This window comes from Podarcis bocagei (assembly GCF_964188305.1).
Source record: "Podarcis bocagei genome assembly, chromosome: 1".
NCBI lineage: Eukaryota > Metazoa > Chordata > Lepidosauria > Squamata > Lacertidae > Podarcis > Podarcis bocagei.
The window spans coordinates 40,486,684-40,502,956 of record NC_138125.1 but is presented as its reverse complement, the minus strand read 5'-3'; the positions used below and the strand labels follow the sequence as shown (position 1 = coordinate 40,502,956).

Sequence of the window (16,273 nt, the reverse complement as noted above, 5' to 3'; positions counted from 1 at the left end):
TTTATTATTATCTTCTTGTTGGGAATTCTAATCAAGGAAGCAGCTCCCAATACTAAGGGGAAACGTTGAAATTATTGTGGAGAAGAATGGGGAGGTCGACAACATTTTTGAAGCAGCGGGCACATTTCAAATTTTGAAAGAGTGCTGGGGGTTTCAGTTCCAAAATAGCTGCTGCTGCGGGGAGGCATAACACAAATTTAGAGAGAGCGAGAGACGACGTTACACTCACCATGGGAAATCAACTCCATCCTTCTGGTCCCGATGGTGGAGATCATGCAATATTGATTGTATACACACACACACACACACACACACACACACACACACTGATACTATTGCTGCCTAAGCACAACAGGAAGCATTCTTCAGCACCAGGAAAGAAATACAAGTTGGCCACACCACACCCACTTTCATCTCTCAGAAATAACTTAGAAAGTACATGCACATTTTGCCTCATAAGTTTCTTTCTGGGAGGCTGGAGATGTACTTTTCCCCTCATGAAAGTGCAAGAGTCTGGAGCACCTGCCCAGGGCCACCACTGAAAGCCTTTGCAGGTCCCAATGGCAGTTCCATAGTGGGGAAGACAGGCTACATGTCTGAGTGAAATTCAGGTCCAATACAGACATACAGATTACATGCAGTTCACATCCACAGCTCTGGCCCTATCTGCACTATATATTTCAAGCAGCGTCATGCCACTTTAAACAATCATGGTTTCCCTCAAAGAATCCTGGGAGATGTAGTTTTCTAAGGGTGCTGAGAGCGGTTGGGAGACTCCTATGCCCCTCTCAGAGCTACAGTTCACAGAGTACCCTGAGGACATGGATTTGCTGTTTTACCAGTCCCATAATTGTAGTAGCTCTGTGGGGAGAATAAGGGTCTCCTAGCAATTGTCAGCAGCCTTAATAAGCTACAGCTGCAGTTTGAACTTTCCTGTGGTAAAAGTCAGCATGTTCTATGTTAATAACCTCAACCTCTTCTTTAGTGATTATGAAATAAATTAGCTGTGCAGTTTTATCGCCTTTTGGTACAAGTGGCTGTGTTACAACACCTCAGAAAATGTTGTTTGTCTATATGAGATGGTAAGCTGAGATATGGGTGAGCTTTTAAAGTTGTATATTCTGGTACCAACTGAAGGTAGTGGATTCCTGCATTACAGGGGGTTGGACTACATAAACCTCAGGCTCCTTTCCAACTCTATAATTCTATGATTCTGTGACTTTATTCCCAGCATACATACCCCAGTTACGTTGCTTTTCATAGGTTTTATCATGGCTGAACAATGACAAACAATAACCAGCATTTTCTCCTAGATTTGGTTTCCTTGGCAATGCTGAAGTCGCTTCATAGGGTTGTGTGGAGGAAGGTTGCTCAGTAAATACTCTTTTTCTTGTTGGTAGGGGGTTTGTATTCTGCTATAAATGTCACTGTACATAAATATTTTACTAGATATTTAGCTCACTTTATAACTTAGTGAAACTGTAGCATAAACACCAGCTGCAGAGAAAGTTGAGGCTATGGTTCTAAAAATATTTCCTTTGAATGCTGTCAGGGGTGGTTGTGTATGAGAGAGAGATTGAGATGGAGGGGTGGGGAGAGAGGTCGATGGGGATTGGAAGCTGGAGAGATCAGAAGGAAATGGGCCAATTATATTTGCTGTTTTGTCAATTCCCAGCTTTTAGGCATGCTGCTGTTGTCCTGAAGCCCGTTCTCCATTTTAATAAAGAAAATGAAGTGAAGTGTAAAAATCCATATTCAGTTACTTAGATATTTTTTTGCCAGCTTAATCTCAGAGAATCTGAGTGGGTAAAAATACATTTAAAGCACACAAGAGCCTTCTTTGGGTGTTTGCCTGGATATGCAAGGGCTAAAGGTATGTAAAGGGGCAGCAGCATACATGCAATTCCTGACCCTCCATTTGTGGGCTTCTCAGATTTTTACACCTTGGACACAAAGGCCTGAAATGGGCTTCCACTAGCATTTGAACTTCTCGTCGCACAGAGGCTTGTAAGTGTTCATTCAAATGCATGTAGTAGTCCCCTTCAGACCATCGTGCTCAACATACAAAGGCCTGAGAGGAGCCTGCACATGTTGTGCTGTAAAATGGGGTGTCAACTCCAATTTTGGCCCACATGTTCAGGGGAAAATGAACACTTTCCTGATCAAGAACTAGAAGGTGGTGTTCATGCCTTCGTAATCACAAATCTGGATTATTTAATGTGCTCTTTTTTGGGCGGGCGTATTACCTTTGATTTTCTTTGGAAGCCTCAGCTGGTGGGGAGCCCACTGCCTGGCAGAAGTAGCTAGAAAGATATTACAACATGTCCATGGACTCCTTGAGTTCTTAACAAACAATACTTTGCTCCCTTTGACCCCCGGTGCTAGAAATAGGGCCAACTGGTGAGATAGGAAGCAGTATCCATGTGGGAGAAAACTTGTAGCCAAAACCGAAGAGCAAAGCGTCAGGCAGGGCAGAGGAGCAAGCCAGAAACAAGGACGGAAGGGCACCCAAAGGTCAAGTTGAGAGCTCAGGAAGTCCCCATAGCTCAAGCAACTAGAGCAGAATACCCACTTGTGGTCTTTGCTGTCCAGAAGGATCCAATGACTAGCCTGGGTGGGTGGCGTCAGTCCAGGTCTTGTGGTTGCTGCGTAGGGATAGGCAGAATTCTCCTCCCCACCTAGGTTGGGGGGTGGAAATTCAGTGACCTTCTTGGCCAAATTCTTCCTATTAGGGGAAGAGTAGTACTTACAAGTTGCATTCTAAAGTGGTCTCTGGCTTGCCCCCCGGGTAAAGAGTTGCCGTAACAGGGCAGTTGCTGTGGAATTGGACCCGCTTCGGGAGATTTGTATGCCCCTGATGATGACTTGGAAACTTTAGCTAGTTCAAAATGCAGCAGCCAGATTACTGGCTGGGGGGTTCCATTTAGAACCCCCGTTTTAAAACTGCAGCACTGGTTTGATTGATTGATTGATTGATTGATTGATTGATTTAGAAGATTTGTAGACCACTTGGTCAAAATAAACTTCTCAAAGCTGTGTACAAATAAAGTTAAAACACAGCTGAAATCCACTGTCCACTTGAAGAAAAACACACAAAGACACCAACATAAAACAGACACGTACATATAAATTGACACTATCATTACAAACAAAGATAAAATACATGAAACAATGATAAAATATATTCACATATATATGTGATGAGCTGTTTCTGGGCCAAATTTGAAGTGCTCACATTAGTGTTTAAGGCCTCAAATATTTGAAAGGTTGCCTCCTTCCCTACAGATTCTCTCTCAGGTGTTTAGAGGTGCCCTCTTGGTAGTTCTACCATCCTTGGAATTTTGGTAGTGGCAACCCAAGACAGGGCATTTGCTCTGGCATTTCCCCAAACTGTAGTATTTCCTTCGCACGTATGTGCACCTTCATTGTATAGCTTTGTACATGCTGAAGCTGTACTTTACCCTGGTCTGTGATACCTGAGAGATATATATATATATATATATATTAGGGCCTACCTTGTGTCAGCATCGCCCTAGAGCCAGTGCGCCAACTGGACTCATGTACCTCAACCCCGACTGGGCTAGGCGAGCTGGGTAGCACCGCCAGAGACCTCCTTCTCACAGGAACAGGTCACAGTGCTGTGGACTCACAGCTGAGAGCTGAGAGCACCGGATTCACTGTCTCAATAATACAATCGTTGCACAGCAGAGTTTTGCAGAGTCTTGCAGAGTATAAACCACTCGGAGAGCAGCTCTGTAGAATATCTTCCTTTTATTCTATAACTACAACTATGATACAAAGCTATATACAGAGCTGAATATTCTAAGCATAAATCAATGCTACACTGAGAGTCTGCAGCTGCTCTTAGCAGCAATCTAATCTCTAGGATCTCTAACACTCTCACTCTCTCCGATACACTCACTGACTGACTCTCTTTCACACACAGAGATATGTTGCTGGGCAGAATAAGTAGATAGGCAGGACACGCCTCTTGCTCTCTGTGGAGAGTCAGCAGAGACCATCAGGAGATGGTCAGGAGATTCTTGGGTATGGGAGGGGTGAAATCTCCTCACCTTGTTCTTCTGATTACAAGTGGTTTAAACTGATTTCAATCTTGTGTTTTTACATTATTGTAACCCATCCTGGGACCTTATGGTGAAGAGTGTGTAATAGGCAGTATTGCAATGTGTATTTTTAAGAACTGCTGATTTTATTTTTGAAAAAAGTTAGGCTAGCATTTTTTTAACATCCGTTTTTATCAATAATTTAAATATATATTATGTGTAAAGCACTTAGAGGTTTTGATGATTAAGCGGTATATAAATCCTATTAAATGAATAAATCTAATTAATATTAAGAGTAATAATAATATATCTTCCTACACCCTTAAAAAGCTTATGTTAATCTACCGCTGAAATAAGTTCCTTTTAAGATAACAGGTTTGTGCCCACACTTGAAGAAGCTAATAATGAAGAACCGCTCAATGATTCAGGATATGCCAACAAGGGCATATAGCAAACAATTGGGAAAAATCATTTGATGTTGATGTCCAGGAAGGATTTGTGGCACCAAAGAGGCAGCACTAGGACAAACAAGTTTGGAGAGCTTGTAAACAATCACTCCTTCATATCATGTTATACTTAGCTGGGATATCAACAAGGAGGATCAGCCATATATTTTGTTACTCCAAATATAGCTGCATTTTAAGAAAGTCTTTTGTAGTTGTTCGTACCTGGCAGGGTATCCATTTCAAACAGCTTTTCAGCAGTGGTTTTTGGCAGGAAGAAGAATAAGCTGTTTTGACTAACTGTTTTGTAAGTTGTCCATTCTTATTGCATCAGCATTAATTATGCTTGATGGATTTGTCCTACAAGAACCTTACAGCAGCTTCTGACAGGTAGAGCTATCTTTTATGTCAGCAGTGTGAGTTTTTGATTAAGTGAATGTTTGGTTATTTTTAGACAAAGAGATATTCTCTCATTAAAAGGAAAATGTCTGATAACGTAGGCCTGGAAAAGATAATTTGATCTTTATTTGGAAAAAAGAGAGAGGAAGATTTCAATTTACCATCCAAAATGGGTAAACAGACATAATTTAATTATCTGACAGATAACATTTTGACTTGAGGCACACCACCAAAGTAAAAGACTGAACAAGAATAAAAGCCAAAAGGGCCTTAAATATTCCAGTTTAGCCAGGCTAAAAAAATTGACCAGTCGTCCAGCCAGATGCCTCTGGGAATCTCAGAAGCAGGATGTGAAGACAGTAACACTTGTTTCTGTATTAAAAATGTTGTATTGCTTTTTTTGTGATGCCACCTTCTACTCTGGAGAGGATTCATGCCATGTTTGTGGGATCCCGTGTGGAATGTGTTCCTATGCTTCTCTTCGATTGGTCTGAGCTTAATGCGGCACCAGTTTGTGAGAGCCAGCATGGTGTAGTGGTTAGGAGCAGTGGACTCGTAATCTGGTGAACCGGGTTCACATCCCCACTCCTCCACATGCAGCTGCTGGGTGACCTTGGGCTAGTCACACTTCTCTGAAGTCTCTCAGCCTCTCTCACCTCACAGAGTGTTGTGAGGGAGGAAGGGAAAGGAGATTGTTAGCCGCTTTGAGACTCCTTCGGGTAGTGATAAAGCGGGGTATCAAATCCAAACTCCTTCTCCTCCAGTTTTTATCAGAGTTCATACCCAGAACTTACCTTTGCTTCTGGAGTCACGCTATTGCACATGTGAAGCAATAATAAAGGAGAACGTGTTCTTGGATGTGTAAGAGTCAGCAAGCTTGAGTAAGATACACACACCCGAAATTAAGAAAGGGTGGTGACAGCTCCAGGGCAGGATTTGGCTTTCTGAAATACTTGAACTTGAACTTTACTAGTTTAAGAGCAGTCTAGATGGGTTTACATTTAAAAGAGGGACAAAGCAAAAAAATAATGGACACCATCATGGTGATGTCACATAGCAACTGCTGGATGAACAGTAGATCAGAAACCACAGAGGGTCATCTGGCAAGGAACACACCCAAGATGTTTCTCAGGTCACATGGCTACTCATTTCTCTGAGCTTTTCTCAGCCTTCCTTATCCACTGTTGTTGTTTATTACATTTGTATAGTGCCCTATACCCGTAGATCTCAGGGCGCTTCACAACATAAAATTGCAATATAAAAAATACAAAAAATACAAAATAAAAACATAAACAACCCAATACCCCCCCCCGACACATTTAAAATGATGTCAAATAGCCCAAGGCTTGGTTAAAAAGGAATGTTTTCATGAAGTGTGTAATGAAGGCACCAGCCAAACCTCCCTGGGGAGAGCATTCCACAAACGGGGAACCACAACAGAAAAACCTTTTTTTGTGTTGCCACCCTCCAGACCTCTTGTGGAGGAGGCACACGAAGAAATGGCTTCAGAAGATGATATCAGGGTCTGAGTAGGTTCATATGAAGAGAGGCGGTCCTTGAGGTATTATGGTCCCAAGTCTTTGAGAATACCACAAGGACAAAGGGTTCTAATGACCTTTTGCCATGGGATGGGATCTGAATCTTTAAAGGCTCAAAAGGCACTGCGCTGGGTTTATACCTGTTGCATCCTTCCCTAGTCCCTTTTCTATCTGCAGACCTCTCACCCCAGTTCCCTTCCTGCTGTAGCTCACAGGAGGACACCAGTGCAGCAACCCGAGCCTTACTTTGTGCCTTTGTGTATAATAGAAAAAATCAGGATGGATGCTATGGTTGCAGTATAGGCTGTGAGCACTATGTGTTCTCGCATGAGTCTGACTTGATATAAAGCAATGATTTTTCCTAATAATAACTTTCTTCCCTTCCCTTATTTTTTAGCTTTCTGAGAAATATGGAGTCCATATCTGTGGAGAAGGTGGAGAATATGAAACATTCACATTGGATTGCCCTCTGTTTAAGAAGAAAATAGTTGTGTAAGGAACTGCGCCTTCCCTTCCCTTTAAATTTTAGCACTGGGAACATATTAACTTTTAGCTTGAGGCCACTTCTGTTGGCAGCGGCAGAGCATGTCCTCTAAGTTCACAAACACTCACTTTGTTTAACACTGGCAAAGTCCTCCACTAACCTAAATCAATGCCTGACAAGACGAGGCCTTCATAGAAAGCTATAAACTTTTTAGACATTTGCACTTTCGTTTACTTGCTGATTATGGCCTGCAGTAAAACTGGTACCTACACACTGACACTTTTATCCTTTCATGAAGTGCGAATTGCCTGTAATATTTATCTTTCATTACAGCTACATTTGATAAACTGCCACATCAGTAGCCTGTGGGTTCCATTAACTCTGTTTCCCTTTTCTCTCTCTTTCCTTTTTTTTTCTTTTGCTTTTTAACATTAGCAATTTAGGATGATAATGCTAAACATTTTGCTTGAATTACTAAAGGATGTTTTTGAATGTTAATGTTTTGAATCAGTCCAATTTGCACTGAGTGGGTTATTTCTTTGCCATAAATTCTTAAAATGTATGTGTAGAGGTATGGGAAATTTCTTTATCCTTATGTAGATTTGTCAGTACAATTATGGTAAATAACTTAGCCTGCATCTATTATAGGAGATATTTTGACTGCTATTATCCCTCTTTCATCTGAGTTTACAGATTTTCTAATAAAACAGTATCGGTGTCTGCTCCATACCACTTTTAGACCAATAATCTCAGTGAAGGGGGTAATTTCATTACAATATCTAAACAACTCACTTGGGAGTACCCCAGTTGGCTACACTTGGGCAAAATGGTTTGAAGATCGTATTACTTGGAATATTTCAGGCGTGAAAGCTACCCTTCCAATAAACACAGAATTGATCTGAACTGAATCTGTGCCAGCTGAAAGTGCCCTTGAGGGTACATTTATATAATAATTATGCTTCCACATGAGGATCTGCAAAACAATAAGGTCAGGCATAGGTGTCAGGGAACTGCCATCAGAGCATCAGGTGGTGGAGGGACTCAGGCAGGATGAAAGAGACTCAACTGCTGAAGCAGGGACCAGCAGGGGGAGGAGTGGGTCTCTGAGGGAATGCGAGCAGGAGGGAGGGCTCAGGGAGGCTTCCAGCGAGAACAGTGGTGAGGTATCGGAGTCTCCCATAGGGAGACCCATACCTCGCAGGAAACTGTCACGCCGTGAGTCCAGGAGACGCGTTTCCGTTAAGGAACTTCTTTGCTGGAAACGCTTCCGCAGACAGCCACTGTCGGACTCTACTAGTGACTAGAGCAGACATGTCTGAGGAGCTCCGTCACACACGGAGGTTTGTGGGGGCGCACAAACTCTGAGGGAGCACGTTTTCACGCACAAGCAGCTAATCAAACCCTCACAGCAGTCCGACAGTCTTTGTACGCTGCCTGTGCAAGAGAAGGCATCATGAGCGAACCAACCGGAACCGGAGGAGCAGGGGCTGGAGCTGGTCCAAGCTTGGAAGATAGATACCGAGCGTTGGAGGTTCAACTGGCCCTGCAGACGGCGAGGCTGGAGGAGAGAAGGGCTCAGGATGCAGACAAGAAGGGGAGAGCCACTCAATTCCCCAGAAAGGTACCAGGATTGGTGCAGAAATTTGGGGGGGACCCCAAGGACTACCATGCTTTTAGGACAGAGATGCAATATGCCCTTAATGTGCAGTTCGATGAGTTCCCTGATGAGGAATCGCGAGTTGCTTTTGTAATTGGGCATCTTGAGAAAGGGGCTAGAGACTGGGTTCGACCCCTAATGGCAACGCACAATGACATACTAAAGGACACAATGAAGTTCTTTCGTGCAATGGATATCATGTTTTCCAGCGATATTGAGGAAGGGGTGGTGTGCAGACAGCTAATGGCTTGTAAGCAGGGGAGTCGATCTGTCCGTGAATATTGGACTGAGTTTACCATGCTGATTCACAGACTGAGTTGGGATTTATCGGCGGCACCCGTTCAAATGCTATTTGAAGAAGGTCTTTCTTCGGGGGTGAAAGACGAGCTGGCACGGAGCCCCAGGGCGGAGTCTATGGATCAGCTGACCAAATCTGCGCTGACCATAGGAGCGCGGCAGGAGGCAAGAGCCTTGGAGAGGCGGGAAGGGAGAGGGGAACGTTGGAAGGAGTTCCGCATTCCAGACATTCCTGAGCCAGCTTTCCCGCCGGCAGAGCCGATGGAAATCGGAACAGCGCGCGCGCGCGCATTTTCAAAAACCAGCGAGGGAGCTAAGAAGGAGGGAAAGGGCCCCCGGAAATGCTATCTCTGCCAACAGCCAGGCCACTTTGCCAGAGTCTGCCCCCAGAGGAAGGAATGGCAAGGGATGGTGGGAGCTGTTGAGGGGGGAGAAGAAGGGGGAGCGGAGCAGGTAAAAGCCAACGCCTGGTTGCCACAATTGGGGCACTGCAGCCAGGCCAAAGAGCAGTGAAAGTGCCCGTGCCAGAAGCTCCTCGACCTGCTCTAGTGATTGAAGTGTCGCTAGAGCTGCAGAATGGGCATCCCCTAAAAATAAAGGCGCTATTGGACTCAGGCAGCTCCTGCAATTTTATGAGCAAGGAGTTTGCTGCTGAACACCAGATACAGACCATCCCTTTAAGCAACCCCCTGCAGGTGACCACGATTGATGGCAGGGAGTTGTTGGGAGGAGGAGTCCGCTTGCAGACTGTCCCAATGATAATGAGGGTGGCAAGGCACACAGAACTGATAGCGTTTAATGTGGCCACCCTGGGAGGCGCTCCCATTATTTTGGGAATGAGCTGGCTAGCTCTACATGATCCGCTGGTTGGCTGGCATCAAAGAGTGGTGTCCTTTGGTTCAGCACATTGCCCAGAACACTGCAAAGGGGAGAAGGGTTCAGTAGGGGCCCAAGCCACCCTAGCAGGGACTGAAGTAATGGGGAAGGTGAAGGTACCACCACAGTATGCAGATCTCAGCGACGTGTTCAGCGAGAAGGAAGCTGACCAACTACCACCTCATAGACCCTTTGATTGTCAGATCAATTTACTCCCTGGAGCACAGCTTCCCGTGGGCAAGTTGTATGCCATGTCAGACAGGGAAATGCAGGAGTTGCGAGGGTTCATTGACAAGAACCTGAAGAGAGGCTTCATCAGAGAGTCCAAAGCAGCAGGGGGGAGCCCAGTGTTCTTTGTGGACAAAAAAAATGCGGACAAGCCGAGACTTGTATGTGATTTTAGGCGGCTGAATGCAGTGACTGAACCGGTGGCGTTCCCTATGCCCAGAATTGATGATATTTTGACCATGGTGAGGAAGGGAAAGATTTTCACAAAGCTGGATCTAAGGGGGGCGTACAACCTGATACGCATAAGGAAAGGGGATGAATGGAAAACCACCATGTTTACCCCTTTGGGGGCGTTTGAATACCTCGTTATGCCATTTGGATTACAAGCAGGCTCCGCGTGTTTTCAATCTTTTATGAACCACGTGCTGGGCCCTTTGCTCTACAAGAATTGCGTTGCCTTTCTAGATGATGTGGGTGTATTCTGAGAATGAGGAGCAACATGTGAGAGACGTCAGAGAAGTGTTGAGCAGACTGCAAGCCAACAGGCTGTGGGTCAAACTGGAGAAGTGTCGGTTCCATACCAAGGAGGTGGAATTCCTGGGGTACCGCCTGTCAGACAAGGGATTGGCCATGGATCCCGGCAAGGTACAGGCAGTGCTGGAATGGAAAACACCCAAAACCAAGAAGGATGTGCAGAGGTTCCTAGGGTTTGGAAACTTTTATCGTAAGTTCATCCGCAACTTCGCCCATCTGACGGCGCCCATCACTGACTGTCTCAGCAGTAAGAAGAAGTTTGTATGGACGGCGGAGGCGGAGCGAGCGTTTGAGGAACTGAAAAGGGCCTTCGCCTCTGAAGAACAACTTCTGCATGTGGATTTACGAAAGAAGCTAAGGGTTGAAACAGACGCATCTGACAGAGCCATAGGGGCGGTGCTTCTTCTGCAGCCGGGGAAGGAGGAGTCGGAGTGGCGTCCGTGTGCCTTCTTCTCGCGGAAGCTGAACAAATCCGAGAGGAACTACACGGTGTACGACCGAGAACTGCTTGCTATTCATGAGGCGTTCCGGAGATGGAGGCATCTGCTAGTTGGTGCACAACATAAAGTGCAAGTGTGCACGGACCATAAAAATCTAGAGTACTGGAGAACGGCGCGAGTGCTCAACCAAAGGCAGTTGAGATGGGCCCAAGAGTTCTCCAAATTTAACTTTGAGATTTGTTATGTGCCAGGCCCAGAGAATGTTAGGGCGGACGCTCTCTCACGCAAACCTGAATATTTGGAGGGGGAGGGAGCACCCGAAGAAACCCATATCATTCCAGAGGACCGCTGGGTGTGTGGGGCGACTTTGGTGGGGCAAAGGGAATTGGTAGAGGGTACGGTGCAGGATGCATATGCCCAGGGGAAACTCAGGGATCTCAGAGGGGAGGAAGACAAACCCGGTGGTTTTGAGGAGAGAAATGGGGCATTGTATTATAAGGGAGCGTTATATATACCTGAAGGGGAATTGAGGGAGAAAGTACTCAAGCAGCTGCACGATAGCCCCACAGCAGGGCACTTTGGGCAACACAAAACCATGTGGCTGGTTACCAGGGAATTTTGGTGGCCCAAGGTCAGGGAAGATGTGCGGGAGTATGTGAGAGGGTGTGAACAATGCCAAAGAGCCAAGGGGGAGAGGCAGGCGCCGGCTGGTTTATTAGAACCACTGCCCACACCTGAGAGACCGTGGGAAGCAGTGGCAATAGATTTCATGACTGATCTGCCAAGGTCTAGAGGGAAAACAGCCATCATGGTTGTAGTAGACCTGTTAACTAAAATGGCCCACTTCATAGCCTGCTCACATGCGGTTACAGCAGAAGAAACCGCCAAATTGTTTGTAGAGAATGTGTTTAGGTTGCATGGCGCCCCCTTGAGGGTGGTTTCAGACCGAGGGAAACAATTTACTTCCAGGTTCTGGAGGAAGCTCATGAGCTTACTGCATGTAGAGGTTAATTTCTCGACGGCCCGTCATCCTGAAACCAACGGGCAGGCGGAAAGAGCAAATGGGGTTCTCCAACAATATTTGAGGTGTTATGTTAATGACAGAGAGAATGATTGGGTGGAGAAGCTGGCGTTGGCAGAATTTGCCTACAACAATGCAGAGAACGTGTCCACGGGGATGAGCCCCTTTTTGGCTAATCACGGGTGCCATCCCAGAGCCTTCCCAGGGGGGGAGGGGGAGAACTGGAGCGTTCCAGCTGCGGAACAGTTCGTGGAAGAAATGGAAGCGATCCATCGCCAGCTCCAACTCAACTTAAACAGGGCTAAGGAGGAATATAAGAGGCAAGCAGACAAAAACAGAAGGGAAGGTGAAAGCATCAGGGTGGGGGACCAGGTGTGGCTGTCAACCCAAGGGTTGCCATTCAAAGGAGGTTGTAAGAAATTAAGACCCAAAAGGCTGGGTCCGTTTGAAGTCATACAGCAGGTCAATCCAGTGGCTTTCAGGCTCCGGTTACCGAACCACATGAAGCTGCACCCAGTTTTTCACAGGTCGTTGCTGTCACCGTATAGAGGAGACAGTGAGGGGAGGGTCACTAGGGGACCAGCAATGGAGGAGAAGGAACACAGCTACCATGTAGCGGAGATCCTCGATTCCAGGTGGAAGGGAGATCAAGTAGAGTATTTGGTAATGTGGGAAGGGGAACCGGAGTCGGAAAACACCTGGGTTAGGGCAGAGGATGTCAATGACGAGGTTTTAATAGAGACTTTTCATCAGAGGTTCCCACGTAAACCTCAGCCTGTAGCGAGGTTCCGAAGGGAATACTTTGCCACCACCGACGAGGAAGAGGAGTTGGAGGGGTTCCCAGATTCTGAAGAGGAGGAGGATTCAGCTGGCCAGGACGACGATCGATGGAGAGAATTGTTCGAGACGTCAGAAGATGAGGAAGATTCGTTTCGGGGTTTTAGCCCTTCACCTCCCAGGGGGGAGGAATTGGGAGGGGGTGAGGGGGGCCCTGGAGGGGAGGTGGATGTCAGGGAACTGCCATCAGAGCATCAGGTGGTGGAGGGACTCAGGCAGGATGAAAGAGACTCAACTGCTGAAGCAGGGACCAGCAGGGGGAGGAGTGGGTCTCTGAGGGAATGCGAGCAGGAGGGAGGGCTCAGGGAGGCTTCCAGCGAGAACAGTGGTGAGGTATCGGAGTCTCCCATAGGGAGACCCATACCTCGCAGGAAACTGTCACGCCGTGAGTCCAGGAGACGCGTTTCCGTTAAGGAACTTCTTTGCTGGAAACGCTTCCGCAGACAGCCACTGTCGGACTCTACTAGTGACTAGAGCAGACATGTCTGAGGAGCTCCGTCACACACGGAGGTTTGTGGGGGCGCACAAACTCTGAGGGAGCACGTTTTCACGCACAAGCAGCTAATCAAACCCTCACAATAGGCTAGCATGTTGTAAGCAGTAAAAACATATACAGGTTTCCCAGATCCTTTGTGTAACATTTATTATAGTATAGTGGCAAACAGTGTGAGACGAAATATTTCAGATCAAATTTTGATTCAACCACAAATTCCAGTGCCACTCTCCCATTTTCTCCCAGATTAATATCTCCCTAAGGAAAGAGTGCTTCTATTCACCAATGCCTTTGAAGCCAACTAGATACATGATGTAACGCTTCAAAGGCATTGAACGTGCCCCTGCCATCTCATTTGGGGTGGGTGGTTATGGCCTTCTTCATGTTGGTGCCCCAGTCATAAACGGTTGTCTCCATGATATCTGGTGCTCACCTTCTTTTTGTGCTAAAGACCTTTATATTTTGTGGCTTTTAGAAGCAATTTTAGAATGCATTGGTTATTTCTATGTGAAATATTACCGTAAATAAAAGTGGCTAGATAGATAGATAGATAGATAGATAGATAGATAGATAGATAGGCAGGCCTGGAGGCATATGAGACTTGCCTTGCCAAAGCTAAGCAGGTCTGAGTTGGGTCCGTGCCTGGATGGGAGACAACCTGGGAATCACCTGTATGCCACCTTGGGGTCTGTGGTGGATAAAGGTGGGATATGAACAAAATAAAACAAAACACTGCTTCTTTTATGATACTTGTATTTTTAAGTGATTCTAAGATATTTATTATTTTATTATAAGTAGTTTTATACCTCTGCTGAGGTAAGAATCAAGGCAATAAAACAATAATGAAATGCACCCACATTGAGAACAAAACCAGACTAGTAAGAATGACAACTTCACTGCCTCTTAAAAAGCTTTCTTTTATTTCTTTTATTTATTTCTTTTATTTTTGCTGCTCTTTGTATGAGAGGGGCAGAGTGGATAAGCGGGCCTCTCTAGGTAACACATTCCACAACTGATTATTAAATTACTCTTACAAAAAATTCTGGTATCATCAGCCATTCTGGTTCTGCTTCTGCATTGCTTGTTTTCCCCTGTGCTTGGCAATTCTGTCTTTTAATAATGCTGTCTACTATTTTTCCGAAACATGCATTATGTTAACTGGCCTGGAATTTCCCGGATTCCCTCCGGAACCTTTTTTTAGAAACCGTTGTCATACTGGGTGCTTTCCAGTCTACAGAAACAGAAGCTGATATTAGGACAAGTTACATATGTTGTTAGAAGTTCACATCTGAGTGAAACTTTAGTCATGACACAAGGTCTGTGATCCTTGCATGCCTGTTTAATACTGCTTTGAATGTGCAGATAGGGCTATAATCATACGATCTGATTATATCTGTCCCATGGTTGACCACTAATGCTTTTTAAAAAAAGAACCTAATTGTTGAAATGTTCAGTGTAATCTGAAATAAATGTTTATGATTCTGTTATTACAGGGATTTATCAGAAGTTGTTGTGCATTCAGCGGATGCATTTGCACCCGTGGCTTATCTTCGACTATTAAAATTGCACTTAGAAGATAAGGCAAGTACCGCATTCCAGTTTTAATATACTTATATTAATAATATTTATTTTTAAATCTGTTCTGTCTCATTACTGAGACTCAGAGCAGATAACAGTGATTTAACCACAGACACACAAAATGTCCAAATGGGATCTGGGGGGGGGGACCACAGATAAAAGGTAATACTGCTAAAGCTCCATTCCTTACCAATTTAAATCCTGGCCACCACAATACACCCTAAAGGTAATGGTATTTCAGCATTTCAAAGTTGATGAGCCTCCAAGAGAAGACAGAGGAACATTAGTTGGACAGTTGTCTAGAATCTGTCTGTGCTCTTGCTGTTCATATTTAGTGTGTATTGTTTAGGCAATACTTCTGGATTACCTTGCAGATGATGAATGGCGAACCTCAAGCTCTCCAGGTGTTGCTAGGCTATAGCTGTCATCATCCCTGAGCATTGGCCATGCTGGCTGGGGCTGATGGAAGTTGCAGTCCGACAATATATGGAGGACCACAGACTCTCCACCCTTGGTTGATAGTGATAACAGAGATGCGTTAGGCCCAAACCGTTAAGTTCTAAACCCATGCTCCAAAAAGGATACAGAGACATCATGCTGATCCTGATGATCCACTGCCATCTACTTGCCTTTTTAGTTATTTGAGAAATGTATGGACCTCTTTTCAAACACATGTTTCACAAAGTGGGTCACAACAAATATATATATATCAACCAAAAATCATAATACAATTTTGAAACCCAATAAAACCAACCATTTCATTACATTTCAAACAGCACAAAATGACAATACTCAGCAACACATAGCCCTTAAATGCAGCAGTGAAACAGTAGGTCTTTAAGGCGCTTTTAAAGGTATCGGGAGATACAGCCTCTCAAAGAGTACAAACAAATTATTGATGGAAGTCTGAATCTGACAAGGATTTTCACAAAGGGATCACCCAAACACAGACACACTGAAAAAACCCGTTTGCGAATGGTCTTTTTGTACATTTTTTAAGGCGCAAGTCTCAAATACATACAACAAAGAATAAAAATTTCAACAGGGACTCTCAGCTGGCTTGAAAACTTTATGGGAGAGGGATTTAAGTCAAAAATAAACAATACCCAATTGTTAGATAATATGGTTCTCTAAAACAAATGCCTGTTCTCTAATTTATATATTTTAATTGCTGCTATATCTACTGTCCCTGTTATACCGAATTGCTAATTTAAATGTATCCCTATTGTGCTTTATGACTTCCCTGATTTTGTATGTGAGCTGGAATTGGTCTGTGACTGAAATTCATTCATTCAATATGGCCTGTTTCAGCTTACATTAGAGAAAATACTTTTACAACAAGGCACAGGTAGTATAGGACCCATGTGAAACCTATGACAGAAAA

At 44.8% G+C, this 16,273-nt stretch overlaps 1 protein-coding gene across 5 annotated transcripts in view; it reads left to right on the top strand.

Annotated features, from left to right (window-relative positions):
- DPH6 (diphthamine biosynthesis 6) overlaps positions 1 to 16,273 on the top strand; it is a 239,730-nt gene that overhangs the window by 74,888 nt on the left and 148,569 nt on the right. For all 5 annotated transcript variants that reach the window (XM_081208459.1, XM_081208461.1, XM_081208458.1 and 2 more), the window contains exons 7-8: positions 6,842 to 6,936; positions 14,805 to 14,892. In XM_081208459.1, coding sequence (XP_081064585.1) covers positions 6,842 to 6,936; positions 14,805 to 14,892 — 183 coding nt within the window. The remainder of the gene's footprint in view (positions 1 to 6,841; positions 6,937 to 14,804; positions 14,893 to 16,273) is intronic.